The sequence below is a fragment of the Coenobita brevimanus genome, chromosome 95 (assembly GCF_032717465.1).
Source record: "Coenobita brevimanus isolate Jiangsu-jjx chromosome 95, ASM3271746v2, whole genome shotgun sequence".
NCBI classification, from domain to species: Eukaryota; Metazoa; Arthropoda; class Malacostraca; order Decapoda; family Coenobitidae; genus Coenobita; species Coenobita brevimanus.
In genome coordinates, this window is record NC_137048.1 from 36,420,907 (window position 1) to 36,437,099 (window position 16,193).

General features: G+C 42.4%; 1 protein-coding gene across 1 annotated transcript in view; it reads right to left on the reverse strand.

Moving 5' to 3' along the window:
* The window catches only part of LOC145413291 (uncharacterized), an 84,441-nt gene extending 72,946 nt beyond the window's left edge, over positions 1-11,495 (reverse strand). Inside the window, exons 1-2 of the mRNA XM_080283020.1 lie at positions 11,401-11,495; positions 7,945-8,058 (exon numbers count right to left, since the gene is read on the reverse strand). Coding sequence (XP_080139146.1) covers positions 7,945-8,058; positions 11,401-11,495 — 209 coding nt within the window. The remainder of the gene's footprint in view (positions 1-7,944; positions 8,059-11,400) is intronic.
* Positions 11,496-16,193: the final 4,698 nt, after the last annotated feature.

The following is a 16,193-nucleotide window of genomic DNA, read 5'->3' on the forward strand; positions in this document are numbered from 1 at the left end:
AAGGTAAGGAAACTGATGAGGGAAAGAAGGCATAAAAAGAGTAAGAAAGGAAGGGAAGAAGAGGCCAGAAAAGAGCAATAAAGAGGCCGAAAGACCCAGAAAAGAGCAGGAAGAGAGAAAATGTCAAAAAAGGAAAGTGAGGGCCGAGAATAGGGTAGTGGCTAGAGGCGAGGGAGTCGTATGGGGCAGCGAGGCGTGGAGAATGTTGTATTAAGCTACCACCATCGCTACCACAACTACCAACATCGCAACCACAACGACCACCATCGCTACCACAACAACCAACATCGCTACCACAACTACCAACATTGCAACCGCAACTACCAACATCGCTACCACAACTACCAACATCGCTACCACAAATACCAACATCGCTACAACTACCACCATCTACAGTCGCCACTATCGCTACCACAATTACCACCATCGTCACAGCTACCACATTAGTCTCCACAACCACCACAATCGAGAGAAAAAATGAAGAGAGAGGGAGAGTGGAAGGGTGAGGCAGGGAGAGGCAGAATAGGCAAAGTGAAGCAGGGACAGGCAGAGTGAAGCAGGTGTGAGGCAGGAACAGACAGGGGTGAGGCAGAGATAAATAATGTGAGGCAGAGGTGGGACAGATAGGCAAAGTGAGGATGGGGTAGGACAAGGCAAGAAGGGGTGAGGCTGAGTGAGGCAGGGTAAGGCAGAGTGAGGCATGGATAGGCAGAGTAAGGCAGGGAGAGAGAGGGCGACAGCTGCACACCGATCCAAGATAGTACCTTACCCTTATCATGCTCCTCCCTTACCTCACCGTACCTGCCTACCTACCTGTCTAACTACCCCTCACTCTACCTACTTACCTACCCCCATACCTAACTGTCCTCCTACTTCCCTACCTTCAGTCCTACCTACCTTCCTATTTTTCTTATCTATCTCTCTCTTCTGCTACCTACCTACCTATTCCCCTATCTACTAACTTACCTAAATACCTACTTACCTATCTACCAAAGTGCTAAACTATCATCTTCTCTACACTACCTTTCCACCCTATCTATTCTCCCTTCTTTCTCTCCTTTCTTCCTCCACTTTACTCTCTCTCTCTCTCTCTCTCTCCCCTTTACTACTGTTTTATCTCTTCCTCCCCTCCCATCTCCCTCCTTCTCTATCGCAAATCACTTTCTTTTATCTCTCCCGTTTCCATTACCATCCTCTCGTAAAAGTCTCTCTCTCTCTCTCTCTCTCTCTCTCTCTCTCTCTCTCTCTCTCTCTCTCTCTCTCTCTCAACCATTTTTATTTTTTATCTTAACTCTTCGTCTACTATCCTATTGGTTTTAATTATGTGTTACTGTACGATTTTCTCCTCACTCCTATTTTTCTCTCTTCCATCTTTTCAACTTCTTCCTCTTTTCCGCTCTTTCAGCTTTTTTCTTCTCCCTTCCCTCTTGCCTCTTATGAAGCGTGAAACATTTAAGAGGTACTATATCGCAGCACCCTTACCCAGCAACAGCGTCTAGCAAAGTCAAAGAGTCCTAGCACCAAATTTAACCTAAAAATAACCTAAGCACACTAAACCAAACTAAACCAGATCAAACTTAACCAAACTTAACCTAATCTTTATACAAGTGCATATCATAGAAAATCCTGCCAAATTATTTAAGCAAACGACGAACTTCAGTCAAAATCGTTCCATCTCTGTTCAACTTCATCCCAAAAGGACGCTCAGTGTCTGCTTTTTATGACGATGCTAACCAATGGACCCTTCACTACTCTGTTTCCGCGTTCACAGGTCCCTCTGGCCGTGATGGTGGCCAGCGTAAGAACCATTAACGTGAGTATTAGCAGAGCGGTTACCATGGAAGCCTTAGTGAGCTCTATACCTCCCCTGTGAAGCTTACTGTGTTGGGGATTTTTATAAGATGCACACAATATACCATACTGCAGAAGCGACCTATAGAAGAAGACCCAGGCGGTAAAGATGGTCCTATGACTTACTCTCAGGTGAATTAAGTCGTCTGGAAATAGGCAAGAATAAAACTACAAGGACAAGCAACCGCGAATGATTTACTCTCAGCTGAATAAAATCGTCTGGAGGTAGCAAGAATAAATTAACAAAAGACAAGGACTGAAAATCGTAGCAATGTATCCTGTAACTCACTAATATGAATAAAATCGTCCGTAGGTCATAAAGAATAAACCACAAGGAACTCAAGGCAACCACCAACAAACATCCTTCACCCACTCAAACAAGCTATCAGCCACCTAACCACCTACTTAACAAGGCCTCAAGCTGCCCTCCCCCCATCCACTTCAAGCTTCCCCACCCCCACACCCACCTACAGAACCGCAGCAATGACACTTAACCTACTTATTCGGGGGGGGGGGGATTAACCACCGAAGGGAGGATGCTTTCGCTTTGGATGTAAAGGGAATTGGGGGCCAAAGGAGATGGTGGTCTTTCTTACTTTTTCCTGCCGCTCTGCGAGAAAAGACAGATAAATGGAGAGAGAGAGAGAGAGAGAGAGAGAGAACGGGGAGTACTGTTACATAATAGTGACAGGTGGTGAAAATGACTGTGCGTACCTGTCCAGTCACTGAGACTTGGACTGCAGTGAACGAGTCATTGTCATCATCATCATCATTATCATCACCAGTATCTTTATAAGTCATCAGTTTATCATTATCATCATCATCATCATCATCACCAGTCTCTTTATAAGTCATCAGTTTATCATTAATATCATCACCATCATGAAAAGCATCATCTTGTCATCATTCATTATCATCCCTTATCATTATCCTTAAAATACTACCCTCATCTGTTCATCAACAGAACGCTCACTCCACCTCGCCACACTATACCACACCACACCACACCACACCACACCACACCACACCACACCACACTACACAAGCACTCAGAGAGAATATTCAGGTACCTTAGTTACAGTCTATCCCATACCAAACAGCCTCGAAAGGACCAAGAATTCTACTGCTGTTTGCCTTCCGTTGTACCCTAGTTGTTTGTATTCTGTACTTTGTACCCCACATCACACTAACACATTGCGAGGGAAGTACACAACCACAATACCATACTAAGGCTACCTACGACACACACACACCCACCCACACACACACACACACACACACACACACACACACACACACCACAGCATCCCCTTTCACTCACATAGATAAAAATGTATCGGTTCCCCTGTAATTAATCTATGTCATCCTGTCAATCACTCACCCACTCACACACACACACACACACACACACACACACACACACACACACACACACACCAATCTACCACAGAAACACAACAATAGCCTACCACACCACCATACACCGCACCACCACAGCAACCCATCACACTAGCACCACAACAACAACCTACCACACCACCACAACAACCTACCACATAAACACGGTACCACTCCACGCCACACCCCTGCATAGCTAACAGGCCGGAGGGGGAAAAGCATGTACTTGATCTAGGCAAGCGAGGGGCACTTCCAATGTGTAAAATATGCACGTACCCCTCCAGCACCCCCCTAACTCCACTAACACTCTCCTTTATACCTCATACCTGCATCTCATTCTATCACTCTTATCTCATCTCATTCTATAGACTCATTCCTCATCTCTGCACCTACTTCTCTCAACTATTCCTTCACACTATCACACCTAACTCTCACAAACTCACACTCTCCCTCATTCTCACCCTCACCATCACTCTCACCCTCATACTCACTCTCACCATCACCCTCACCCTCATCCTCACTCTCCTACTCACTCTCACCCCTCACCTTCAACTCTTCACACCTCACTCCCTCACAAATCGGCTTAGCTAGAGGTAGGCAGCCAAATTCTCTTGTTTTACCTGCCCTCTTTCCCAGTCCCTCATTTATCACGCTTTACCTGTGTCCTTTTTATCGCTCTTCTCATTTATCATTTCTTTATTGCTGGTCTCATTCCTTTATCTCTACTTTAACGCCATTCACATTTAAGTACATTCAAGCTTTAGTTTCATGAGGGAAGAAATGGGGAAAAAAAAGTCAAGAAGTGAGGAAGAAAAAACAGGGAAGAGAAATAATGGACTGATAGATGGATGGATACAGCGATTGATGGAGGAGGTCACTCTCTCTCTCTCTCTCTCTCTCTCTCTCTCTCTCCAAAATAAGGCATATAACGGCAATTCCAATATATTACAGCATTTTTCAATAATTTTCAATCCACCCTTCTATCTAAACTCACACTCTTACATCATCAAAAAATATAGCATGCATGTTTCAGAACAGTTCGATTATTCACTATATACGAGTATTTGGTGAAGAGGAACGCCTACAGGTGGTGACACTGATATGTCCGGTAAGTGGAGTTGCCAGGTTACACAAATGCCACTCAATCTCATCCCTACCCCATGAATGGAGGAAGGTGGCTTGCAGAATAAGGACAAAGTCAGCCTTCACTCCACCGGGTTCAGATGAGCAAGGGGGTTCAACTATTATATCAACACCTCCTGTGCTCAATAAAAATAGTCTGGAATCAACTGGAATTAAGCGCTGGAGTTTTCCCACCCAGAAATTAATATTAAATCGCTTATTTATATTCTCATTAACATACTGCAAAATTTACCCTCCCTCATTTTCGATTCGTTTCAGAAGTATTCCCCACTTTTTCATATTTCGTTAAATTTACTAGTCTACATCAAGCCTCATATCGCATTACCTTTTAAATCCCGCCTTATTCTCAATTATCATTTACCAGGGCACTTATGCTAATCTTATTCTAATATATCTAATGCCTTATCTTTATTAACCAGTTTTTATGCCACTGATATACGTCGTTTGGTTTACCGACTTACGCTAACATGCTCATCTTAAGTCTATCCTATATACTCATCTTAGTCTACCCTCTATTTTCCTTAGCATACTCATCTTAGTCTACCCTCTATTTTCCTTAGCATACATAAAATTACTTACATAAATCCTTTTCCCTTGCCACTGTAATTTAATTTTGTGCGTTCTTTATCATTTATTCTTTATCACTTATCATAATTTTGCCACATCTTATTAAAAAATTTATCTACATTTTCCTTAACATACTTAAAACTACTTTTATAAATCAGGTTTCTTTTCTATTTTAATATATTTTTGGCAGTCCTCTTCTTTATCATTTATTCTTTATCACTTATCAAAATTTAAAGTCATGCCTTATTATAAAAATATTTCGTCAACATGGACCCTCATTTTAAACTCTATTTTTTACACTTACTTTCATGCACAAATACCCTTAACCATTTCAGCACGATGACGTCTAATTTAATTTTTAGACGATTTTATTCAGTAACAGATTCAAGATTTTTCAGAAGTTTAAATTAAGAATAAAATCGTCTGGAGGATGAAAAAATACGTCTTCGGGGTGAAAGGGTTAAATAATTCCTCGTTTTCTATAACACTGAAGGGATGGGTAGGAGGGGGGGACTCTGCCATTCTCTTCTTCCTGTGAGGGTAGACTCTAGAACTACTGATGTCATGCTAATCATGCAGGTGTACACAATATAATGGCATTCTCGTAACTGGGGACTGAGAGGATAAGAAACAAGAGAGAGAGAGAGAGAGAGAGAGAGAGAGAGAGAGAGAGAGAGGCTTTTTTTTTTTTGTTTTTTTTTGTTACTAAGTGGAGTGGGATGGTAATTTTCACAAGACACTGAATTGGGACAGGACTGGAAGGAAATATATACTGACAAAGCAGTTTTAATAGGTCGATGGAAACTTGAAAAATGTATTGCAAGTACTGTGAATATACTTTTAGACAAAATTAAAAAGGTCATAACTATAACGTACTCTTCCTTGGCTAAAATTCTGACAGGGAACAGATGAAAATGACAGGTATAACAGGAAAATGAAACGTGTCAGATATTTAGAAAGAAGTACTGCCCTACGAGACAAATGGAAAAAAAGTCGAAACCATAAACTCTTCCGTGGCTACAAACTGACAGGGAACAGAGCAAAACTGACAGGAAAAAATGGAAATTAAAAAAAAAGCGCAGACGTTTAGACAGACAGGCTTCCCCCACTGTGACAGGCGAAGAGGAGAAGAGTCAGATCTATCAATTCTTTTTCTGTGGCTACAATTTTGCGAGGAAACAGATTAAAATAAAAACTGCCAGGAAAAATAAAACTGTCAGACATTTAGACAGACAGATTTTGCTCCTTTTGACAGGAGGGAAAGAAAGGTTAAACTCATCTCCATAATTCTTTGTGACGCGAGGAAAGTGCGTGGGAGAGGGTGGGGGGAGGGAGGTCAGGTATGGTGAGAGGAGAGGCAGAACACGGAAAAAGGAAGAAGAAAGATGAAGAAAGTGAAAGGAAAGTCTTAAGGAAAGTGAAAGCTAGCCCCCACCCCCCACCCCCCCAAAAAAGGCAGAAAAACAGAAGAAGACACGCATTGCGAAGGGAAGAGCAGAGCACGAGCATAAGGAAAAAAAAAGGGAAAATAAGAGACTAGCAGTAAGGAAATTAGGAAACGACGAGGGGGGGAAAAAAGAAGAAACTGAGGTCATGGAAGTGAACTAAAAAAAATAAGAAAAAGGTCTTAGTTAAGCGATGTCGAATGAAAATAAGATAAAAGCAAAGGATCAAGTCTTAACCCAGGAAAGAGAGATCAGATGATACAAAAAAAAATCTAAATAACTAAAAAATAACTAAAAAAAATAAAATAAAAGGCCAAACGAAAGAGAATTTAAGATAAAAAAAAAAAAGTCTATAGGCTGACAACGGGGAAATACGATGAATGAACGATAGAAAAAGTCTTAAAGCAAATGAAGAAAGCTTTTTAAAAAATCGGGGAAGAGGTCACGCCAAAAAAAAAAGTAAGGTAATATGTTAAGAAAATACAGTAAATGGAAAAAGTGGGCGTTCGAGAAGTCTTTAAAAAAAAAATATAAAAGTTAGAACATAGAACAAACTATTTCATAAAATCTTGAAGTCAATGGGAACTTTTAAAAATACAGTGTGTGGGGAGGATAGAAAAAAATTATACCGTCAATTCAACTATGGCGATGAAACGAAAGTCAGGAATACTTGAAAATATGGAAGGTTGATCGGGAAAAACAAAAATTAATACTAGCAGAAAGGGATAAAAAAAAGCCAGCGATAGGAAACTGAACCGCAAAATAATAAAAATAGAAAAACAAAAACGACCAGGGGAAAATGAGTCCAGGAAAACAAAAAATCACAAACTCAACCATGACTGAAGTTATGCGAGGAACAGGAAAAAAAACTACAAAAACAACGCAAAACAAGATGAGGAGGAGCAAGTCAGATCCGGATAAATAAATACAGCAAATAAACATATAAATGAATAAATAAAAAAATAAATCTGGAGGGTGATGATAGGAAGGCGAGGTAAAAAAAAAAAATAAATAAATAAAAGGAAAAAAGGAAAGTGGAAACTCGAAAATAAGGTTAAGGATTAAAAAAAAAAAAAACACTGAAAAGGATGGAAGATAGTAAGAACGTAAAAACTGGCTTAAAAAAACACAAAGAAAAAACAGATAACAGGAAAAAAAACATAAAAAATGAAAGACCAACAAGGACAGGATAAAAAGGAAAAAATAATATTCATCAAGAGGTCGAAAGGAAAATAGGCACATGAAAAAACCTACAAAAAACAAACACCAACAAGAACAGAAAAAATGGTCTTGCTAGAACAGAAAAAATCGTCTTGCTTGAACTCACCCCATGGAGGGTACGGTAGGGCTGAGCGAAGGAGGGGTTTTGCCGTCAATCATCTTCAGTCACTTTCCTCACTTTCCCTCCCGACCGACGTCACGGCTCGCAAGGGGCAAGCATCACATTCACGTCCAGTACCTTATGTCACATTCACTTCACCTTCTTCGCTTTCTGTGTCACCCTTCGCGGTCCTCCGATCATGAACTCACTTTCTCTCACTTTCGCCGTCGCTCTACTTTGTGTCCAGGCGGCGCTAGGGTCATGTTCACCACGGGGAAGGTGATGGTGGTGAAGGTGAGGGTGGGGTCCTTTGCCAGCTGTTCAATCACCACCCTGTTGGAAAGTGAAAAAGGTGGTTACTGGAGAGAAAGTGACAAGAGTGGTTAGTTTAATGTGTGTGTGTGTGTGTGTGTGTGTGTGTGTGTGTGTGTGTGTGTGTGTGTGTGTGTGTGTGTGAGAGAGAGAGAGAGAGAGAGAGAGAGAACGAATACATGGCTAAACACTCAAAACTCTCTCTTCTATAACTTACTCAGCTAAATAAAACTGTCTAACAATGGCTGGAACACAATACTAGACTTGCCCTGACCATAAGAGGGTTAATGGTACCAGTATTAACACTCAGGCTCCTATGACCCACTAAGTCCAGTAAAACCACCTAAAGTCTGCTGGAACAGTAGAGCTGTCCCGGACATGAGAGGGTCGGCTTATCTTCCACAGACATATCATAAAAACGTCCCCCCACAAATGCCATCACACCCTGAAGAAGACAGGCCTGGCGTGTATTCAGCGTGGAGGGTGGGTATTGGCCCCGAAGCGGTGGTATGTGAAGGTATGAGACATGTAGGAGGACTGGGGGGATGGACTGTAATTGGTTTATGCAGAGTTGGAGGAAAAAGGTAAAAACAGAGAATCTCTCCGACCACCTCCCCCACCCCAACGCAGATAAAACGAAATTCTCTCCACACACACACACACACACACACACACACACACACACACACACACACACACACACACACACACACACAGCTACAACGCCATCTCTCTTCTAATTACAACGATATTCTCACCCTCTCTACCTCACCCCTCAGAGATAAACAGCAGCCTCCCACAACACCACATCCACCGGGGAACATAAGAGAGACTGTTTATACTCAAAGGGGGCCATGCCACCAACACATTTACAACGAAAGGGTTACATATACAACGAAATCAACTTAATTATAATGAAATTCCCACCCACCTCCCTGCCCTAGAGGTAAACAGCAGCCTATCACGTCACCACATCCGTCAGGGTACATATGGAGGCTGGTTATAAATACACAGACATAGGGGACCATGACACGAACACATTTCCTGACACAGATAATGGTGACCTTCAATTGTGGCTTTTAGAGTTTATTGTTTTTACTGTATGTTTTGGTGTGTGTGTGTGTGTGTGTGTGTGTGTGTGTGTGTGTGTGTGTGTGTGTGTGTGTGTGTGTGTGTGTGTGTGTGTGTGGTTTCACGTTTTCCTATGTTCTGGGGATGTTTAATATTTTTCTTACTTTCTTAGGGATGAGTTATGGCCTTTCTATCCTTTCCTGACCTACAGAGTGACCTTCAACTGGGGGTTCGATAATATATATATAATATTTTGTATCCTATCTTTTGGGGATGTCTTATGCTTTTTTCTGATTAATGTATCTGGGGTTAATATTTATTGCAAGGGACGATTTATATTTGATCTATCTTTTAGTTTATTTAGGGGATCTTTGAGGGATGAAATTACTTTTTTGCACATAATTCAGATAAAGAATTGTCTTTTTCTTTTTTATTTTCGAAGGGATGGAAGAATTGCGCGTACAAAGGTGAGAAGAAATGTGTGAAGAAGGAAGAGAAGAATGTGTGTGGAAGAGAGATTTGTGTGTGTACGTGTGTGTGGGGGTAATGATTTTTTTTTTTTTTTTTTTCATAAGGACGAATTTTATTTTAACTAATCAATTACTACCTCCTGGGCCCACTCTGCTGGACTGACTATTATATAACTTTATTACTGAGGGACTGATACAAACACAGGACATAACAGTTAGTACCTCACATCCGGACTCTTAGATAACGATGACCTTCACTGTCTGGGACTTGCTTTGGAGGCAGTAATTAAATATTCTAGGTTTCAGCAGGATATAGTTTTAATCCATTTATTTTTAAGGATGAAATGACTGTACTTTTGGGGGGATGAACCGAGCTTTGTATTATATTTTCCATCCATCAATATATCCATCTCCAGTCCTCTAGTGCCTCATCAGGAGCGTAGAGGCCCGGGGCTAGGCTACTCAGTCCCCACATTTCACCCGAAGAGTGACTAGCTTCACTTGCCGCTGAGTGACATGATATGAACAATAATTCCAAGCACCCCAGATATGACCTCTTGCAGGCTCGAACCGGCAGCCTAAACCCACTAGACCACCAGGTGTGATTATCAAGGTGCATTAAGAAGAATTAATCGCTGAGAAATTTAGTTATAGATTCTCCAGTCAGTGAGAACACGACACATCGAACTTATTAATGCACTTTCTCTTATTACAAAACCAGAGAGATGAGAAAAAAGAAAGAACGAAAAAGCAGGATGTGAGAAGCAGTAGGTCAGCATAACACTCATTTCTGTCTCTCTGCTGAGTCTGCTTTTTGTGAATCGCTCCAAAATCACTCTGAACAGTCAATCCAAATTCACTCCAAACAGTAAGATGTACTAAACCAGTCACTGCATTACGGCGGCACTAATGAACAACATTAAAGGGAAACTACAGGCCTGAGGGGACAGCATGACACACTGGCCTGGTTCAAACTCTGCTGCGTCTGCTTCTTGGGATAATGAACTGCTTGTTGTACTAAAACACTCAAAATATTATACCATGAAGGAGCGCAATATACAAATGAGAGGCATGGCAAAGAACACGATATTTTGCCGGACAGAGCACCGGGAAGAGTACAAGAGTAAAACGAGAAACAGGGCAGAGGAGCACAACACCCTGCTTCGTCTGTTTTGGGTGATAATGTAGAGTTTGGTCGACTAAAACACTCAAAATTATATTATACCAGAAAGGAACCCAACATCCAAATGGAAAGCATGGCAAAGGGCACAACATTCTGCCAGAGAGAGCATAAGGAAGGGCACAGAAGCAAAATGGGAGGCACGCAAGACAGCACAACACACTGACCTGCTCTGCCCGGCTATGAGCAAAAGTTTCCAATACTTCTTAGATGGTTGAAGTATCAACTATTTTTCTTTGACGGTAATATGAAAGCACACGAGTATGTGAAAGGATACTCTCTGTCGCTTGAGGAGGTATTTGAAGGAAGGATACACTCTGTCGCCCGGGCAAGAATGATTAATACAGGACACAATGCTGGCAGAGGATTGTGGGCGAACTTTTGATGGTTGTACTATCACCATCCCATGTCATCTCTACTTTCCGTTTACGTTCTTTGAAAATCAGTCTCTTGAATCCCAAACAAATGAGCCAAATGACACTGAACACTGGCCAAATAAAGCAATCAGTGTCAGTTGCTGCAGAATCGCAAGACTGATTTTCAAAGTCCACGGAGAGAGAAGAAGGAGAAACGACGGGACTTCTGATGTCCACCGTAGCTCTGCTGGGTCTGCTTTTCGGTCATAATGAAGTGTTGACTTACGTTGGCGCTGCCCTCTGTCCTTGCCAATCAGGAGGGTAAGGGAAATACCAGCGATCTAAGTGGCCAGTGCTGGGGTCAGTGTTTTGAGAGTCCATTGGGGTTCTGGAGAGGGATGCCTTCAGGTGGTGGCACCGGTATGACAGCCCGGTGGAACTGTCTGCGTATGTAAATGTCCCTCAATACCCTCCCTATCCTCCGAAAAAGAGGATAGTGGACTATGAAACGAGGGCAACTTCAACCTGCAGTCCACCGGGTGTAGTGGATAGGTCCCAGTGGAGAGTTAGGTCCTTTCTTGTGTGGACTGGGAGTATTCAGACAATAGGATACTTACGGTATATAAAAACGAGCTTCACGTAAAGTCACTGTTACAAGCCGAACAGATCCTTCTTTCAGTGGACAGGGAGTAATCAGATGACAAGAGTCCCACTTCTGGCCTTGTATTATAGTCAGACAATATTCCTGGCTTTCTGTCCTGGCTTTTAAAATTAGCCAAATATATATTTTTTTTTTTTTTTGGGGGGGGCACCGCCTATAAAATCAGACAAAATTCCTGCTTTTCTGGCCCCCTTTTTTTTTTTTAATTAATCAGACAGAGGGAGCGCGCTGCCAAGCCTATGTCCGAAAAAAAAAAAAAAAAAAGCTGGTTGCTGGAAGAAAAAAGCAAAACAAAACAGATAGATAGATAGATAGATAGATAGATAGATAGAGAGAGAGAGAGAGAGAGAGAGAGAGAGTCGTCGCCGTTCTGAAATGGTTAGACATGACCGGAAGTTCAAATTAACAATGTTATACAAAAAATCAACTTGCAACCGGAAGTACATAAAATCCCAAAGTGCCAAGACCTCATTTGTCATTTATTCTAGGTACAAAAAGATGATTTTTTTTTTACTAAAGACGATTTTTTACCCTGGGGGTAGGGGGGTTTTCAAGAATACTCCCCCAGTATCCCTGCTTGTCGTAAAAGGCGACTAAAAGGGTTGGCGGAGGGTTAGTGCCCCTCCCCGGAAAACAACTAACTAAAAAAACAAACAAGAAGCCTCGGACAAGGACTGACCAAACGTTGACGACCCAGGACCGGACAAAGGACTTGGTAATGAGTACATGGAATGTAAGAGGAGCGAATGATGAGGTGAAAGAGAGAGATTGTCCAGGTGCTTGAGGATGCGAAAGTGGATGTATGTGGAATAACTGAAACAAAATGGAGAGGAGAAAGTGTGAGAGAATGGGAGTATGGATGGGGTATATGTGCAGGAGTAGATGAGAATGAGAGGGCAAAGGAAGGAGTGTGTATAGTTGTGAGTAAAAGATGGAAGAAGAGCATAAGACAGTATGGATCAGTTGGGTCAAGGATTGTGTGGGTAAAGTTGAAAGTTGGAATACAAATGTGGGCGATTGTGTGTGTGTATGCGCCAACGCAAGATCGTGCTAGAAGAGTGAGAGAAGAGTTCTGGACAAATGTGGAAGTGTGCATGGAAAAGTTTGGAAGGAATGAGAGAGTGTTTTTGATCGGTGATATGAATGGTAAAGTTGGTAATGTGAAGGTGGATGGAATAGTTGGTGAGTGGGGTGTGCCTGCTGAGATAGATGAGAATGGGAGTGCGTTAGTGGACATCTGTGCTGGGAGGGGGTTGGTAATAGCCAATACCCTCTTCAGGCATAAAATGATCCACAGGTATACATGGCGAGTGATGAGAAGGGTGGGTGGTGAACTGAATGAAAGGAAGGCAATGATTGATTATGTGTGTGTGGATGAAAGGATGCGAAGATGTATATTGGATGCAAGAGTTTATAGAGGTTGGGGAGGGCCTTTCTGACCACTACTTGGTGATGGCCAGAATTAGGATGCAAGTAAGATGGAGGAACAGAAGAAGGGAAAGACGAGAGGAAGGAGTAGTTGCAAGGAGAGTGGAAAGGTTACAAGAGGATGAGAAAAAGGCAGAGTATAAGAGAGAAGTGGAGGAACGATTGGGCAAATATGAATTGGAGCAGATGGGGAGACGTGGAAGGTGTGTGTATGATATTTACAGAAGAAATATGTGCAGCATGTGATGTCGTGTGTGGAAGGAAGAGAAGACGGAGGGGGGTGCAAGGAACAGCGTGGTGGACTGAAGAGGTGAAACAGGCTGTGGCACAAAAGAAGAAAGCATACAATGAATGGATGAGAAATAGGGGCGTGGAAGAAGTTGAGAGGCAGAAGAGAGAGTTATATGTGGAAAGGAAGAGAGAGTGAAAAGATTAGTAAGAGAGAGTAAGAAGAGAGTGGATCAGGAATTTGGAAGGAATTTGAGTGTAAAGTGGAGGGACTGTAAGAAAATGTTCTGGAGAGAAGTGAAAAGAGTAAGACAGGGTGGAAGTGAAGTTAGCAGGGGAGTGAAAGATAAACATGGTAGATTATTAGTGGAGAAGGGAGAAAAAGTGAGCAGATGGAGAGAACACTTCAAGGAATTGTTGAACGTAGAGGATGGAAGTAATGCGAGTATAAGTGGCTGGGGAATGGCTGGGAGAAGGAGGGAGGTGAGAAGACAGGTAGAAATCAGTAGGATAGAGGTTGTGGAAGCAATGAAGAAAGTTAAATCGGGGAAAGCCCCAGGAATTGATGGAGTGTGTGGTGAGATGCTGAAGCATGGGGGAGAGATAGTAGTAGAATGGATGTGGAAGATGTGCAGATTGGCCTGGGAGGAAGGTAGAGTCCCGGAGGATTGGAAGTCAGGTATAATTATTCCCTTGTACAAAGGAAAAGGGGAAAAAGAAGTGTGTGGTAATCATAGGGGCATTTGTCTTCTTAGTATAATAGGAAAAGTGTATGGTAGGATACTTATAGACAGAGTTAGAGAAAGAACAGAGAAATTAGTTGGAGAAGAACAGGGAGGCTTTAGGAAGGGAAGAGGTTGTGTAGATCAGATATTCATTCTTAGATCTTTAGTGGAAAAGTTTCTAGAGAAGGGAAAGAAGTTGTATGCGGCTTTCATGGATTTGGAAAAAGCATATGACAGGGTGGATAGACAAGGATTGTGGAAAGTGTTAAGAATATATGGAGTAGATGGGAAGTTGTTGAATGCTTGGAAGAGTATGTATGATGGTGCTAAGGCTGCAGTGCGTGTGGATGGTGAACTAAGTGAATTTTTCTCTTTGAAAGTTGGTTTGAAACAGGGATGTGTCATGTCTCCATGGTTGTTCAATCTGTACATGGATGGGGTAATAAAAGAGGTACAAGGTAGGGTAGTGGATGTTGGAGTGGCCCTGGTGAGAGAGGATAGTGTTTGGAAACTCCCTGTACTGTTGTTTGCAGATGATACTGTGTTGTTGAGTGAAGATGAAGGGGAGCTGCAAGGCTTGGTGGATGAGTTTGAGAGAGTGTGTAAGAAACGGAACCTAAAGGTGAATGTAGGGAAGAGTAAAGTGATGGTCTTTGAGAGAGGTGAAGTCAGTGAATGTATAGCGAGGTTGGATGGTGAGGAATTGGAAAATGTGAGTACGTTTAAGTATTTGGGTAGTGTGATGAGTAAGGATGGAGGTTTGGAGGGTGAAGTGCTTGAAAGGGTACAGCAGGGAAGAAAGGTTGCTGGTTCCTTGAAAGCAGTGATAAGAAAACAGGGAAGTGAGCATGGAAGTAAAAAAGTTACTACATGACAGTATTGTGATACCAACTCTAACGTACGGAAGTGAAGCTTGGACGTTGTTGGAAGGACACAAGTCAAGAGTGAGAGCAGTGGAAATGAGTTATTTAAGAGGAGCTTGTGGAGTCACGTGGAGAGACAGGCTGACGAATGAGGATATAAAGGAGCGTTGTGGTGTTGATGTGGATGTGATAGGAAGCGTTGTGAGGAACACACTGAGGTGGTTTGGCCATGTGGAGAGGATGGAGGGTGAAAGACTGACGAAGAGAGTGTATGTGAGCGAGGTGGAGGGTGGAAGAGGGAGGGGGAGACCGAGGATGAGATGGAGGGATGGGGTAGAGAGGTATATGAGAGAGGGGGGTGTGAGTTGGGAGCAGGGTAGTGAAATGGCGGGGGACAGGGCGACTTGGAGGCGATTTGTTTGTGGCCACCCCAAACGGGATTGAGGCGTCTGGCGATAGATAGATAGATAGATTTTTCTTTTTTCCTGTTACCATTACTTATTTTTAAAAGGATTACTACTGGAATTTTTATGCCTCTTACAGATTCTTTTTATTTGTTGCCATGAGATTATTTATTTTTATAATTACTCTTAGACGATTTATTTTCTTACTGTTACTCCGATTTATTTTTCATTAGTTACTCAGACGATTTATTTTTTACTTTTCATTCCTCTTTACCTGACATCACCAGCGTTAATAACTAAAAATAACTGAACGGGCGATTAAGTATTCATAACTTCCATTAACTCCAAACAGGATAATTGCTTGATTTATTTCCACACACAAGTGAGTCAGTAACTAATTTATCTCGTTTATTACCATGTCGTCTGGCGCTGGAGAGTCGCCATCATGTGGTGGCACCGATACAACAGGTCGGCTCCACTGCCCGGTTGTGCAAAATCTCTCAACTCCCTCCCCATCACACTAAAGGCGGATAGTAGGCTACAGGGGGAGGGGAACTTCAGCCTGCAGTCCACTAGGTTTACGTTTCAGATGAACTTGGGACCACCACCACCACCACTGATACTACTGAGAGAGAGAGAGAGAGAGATAGAGAGATCCCCGCCGCCACCATGGTGCCAGGATCGCTGATGTAAACATTGTCTCCTGGTTGACGGCAGAGGGCGCCACGCTCGCTCTCTCTCTCTCTCTCTCTCTCTCTCTCTCTCTCTCT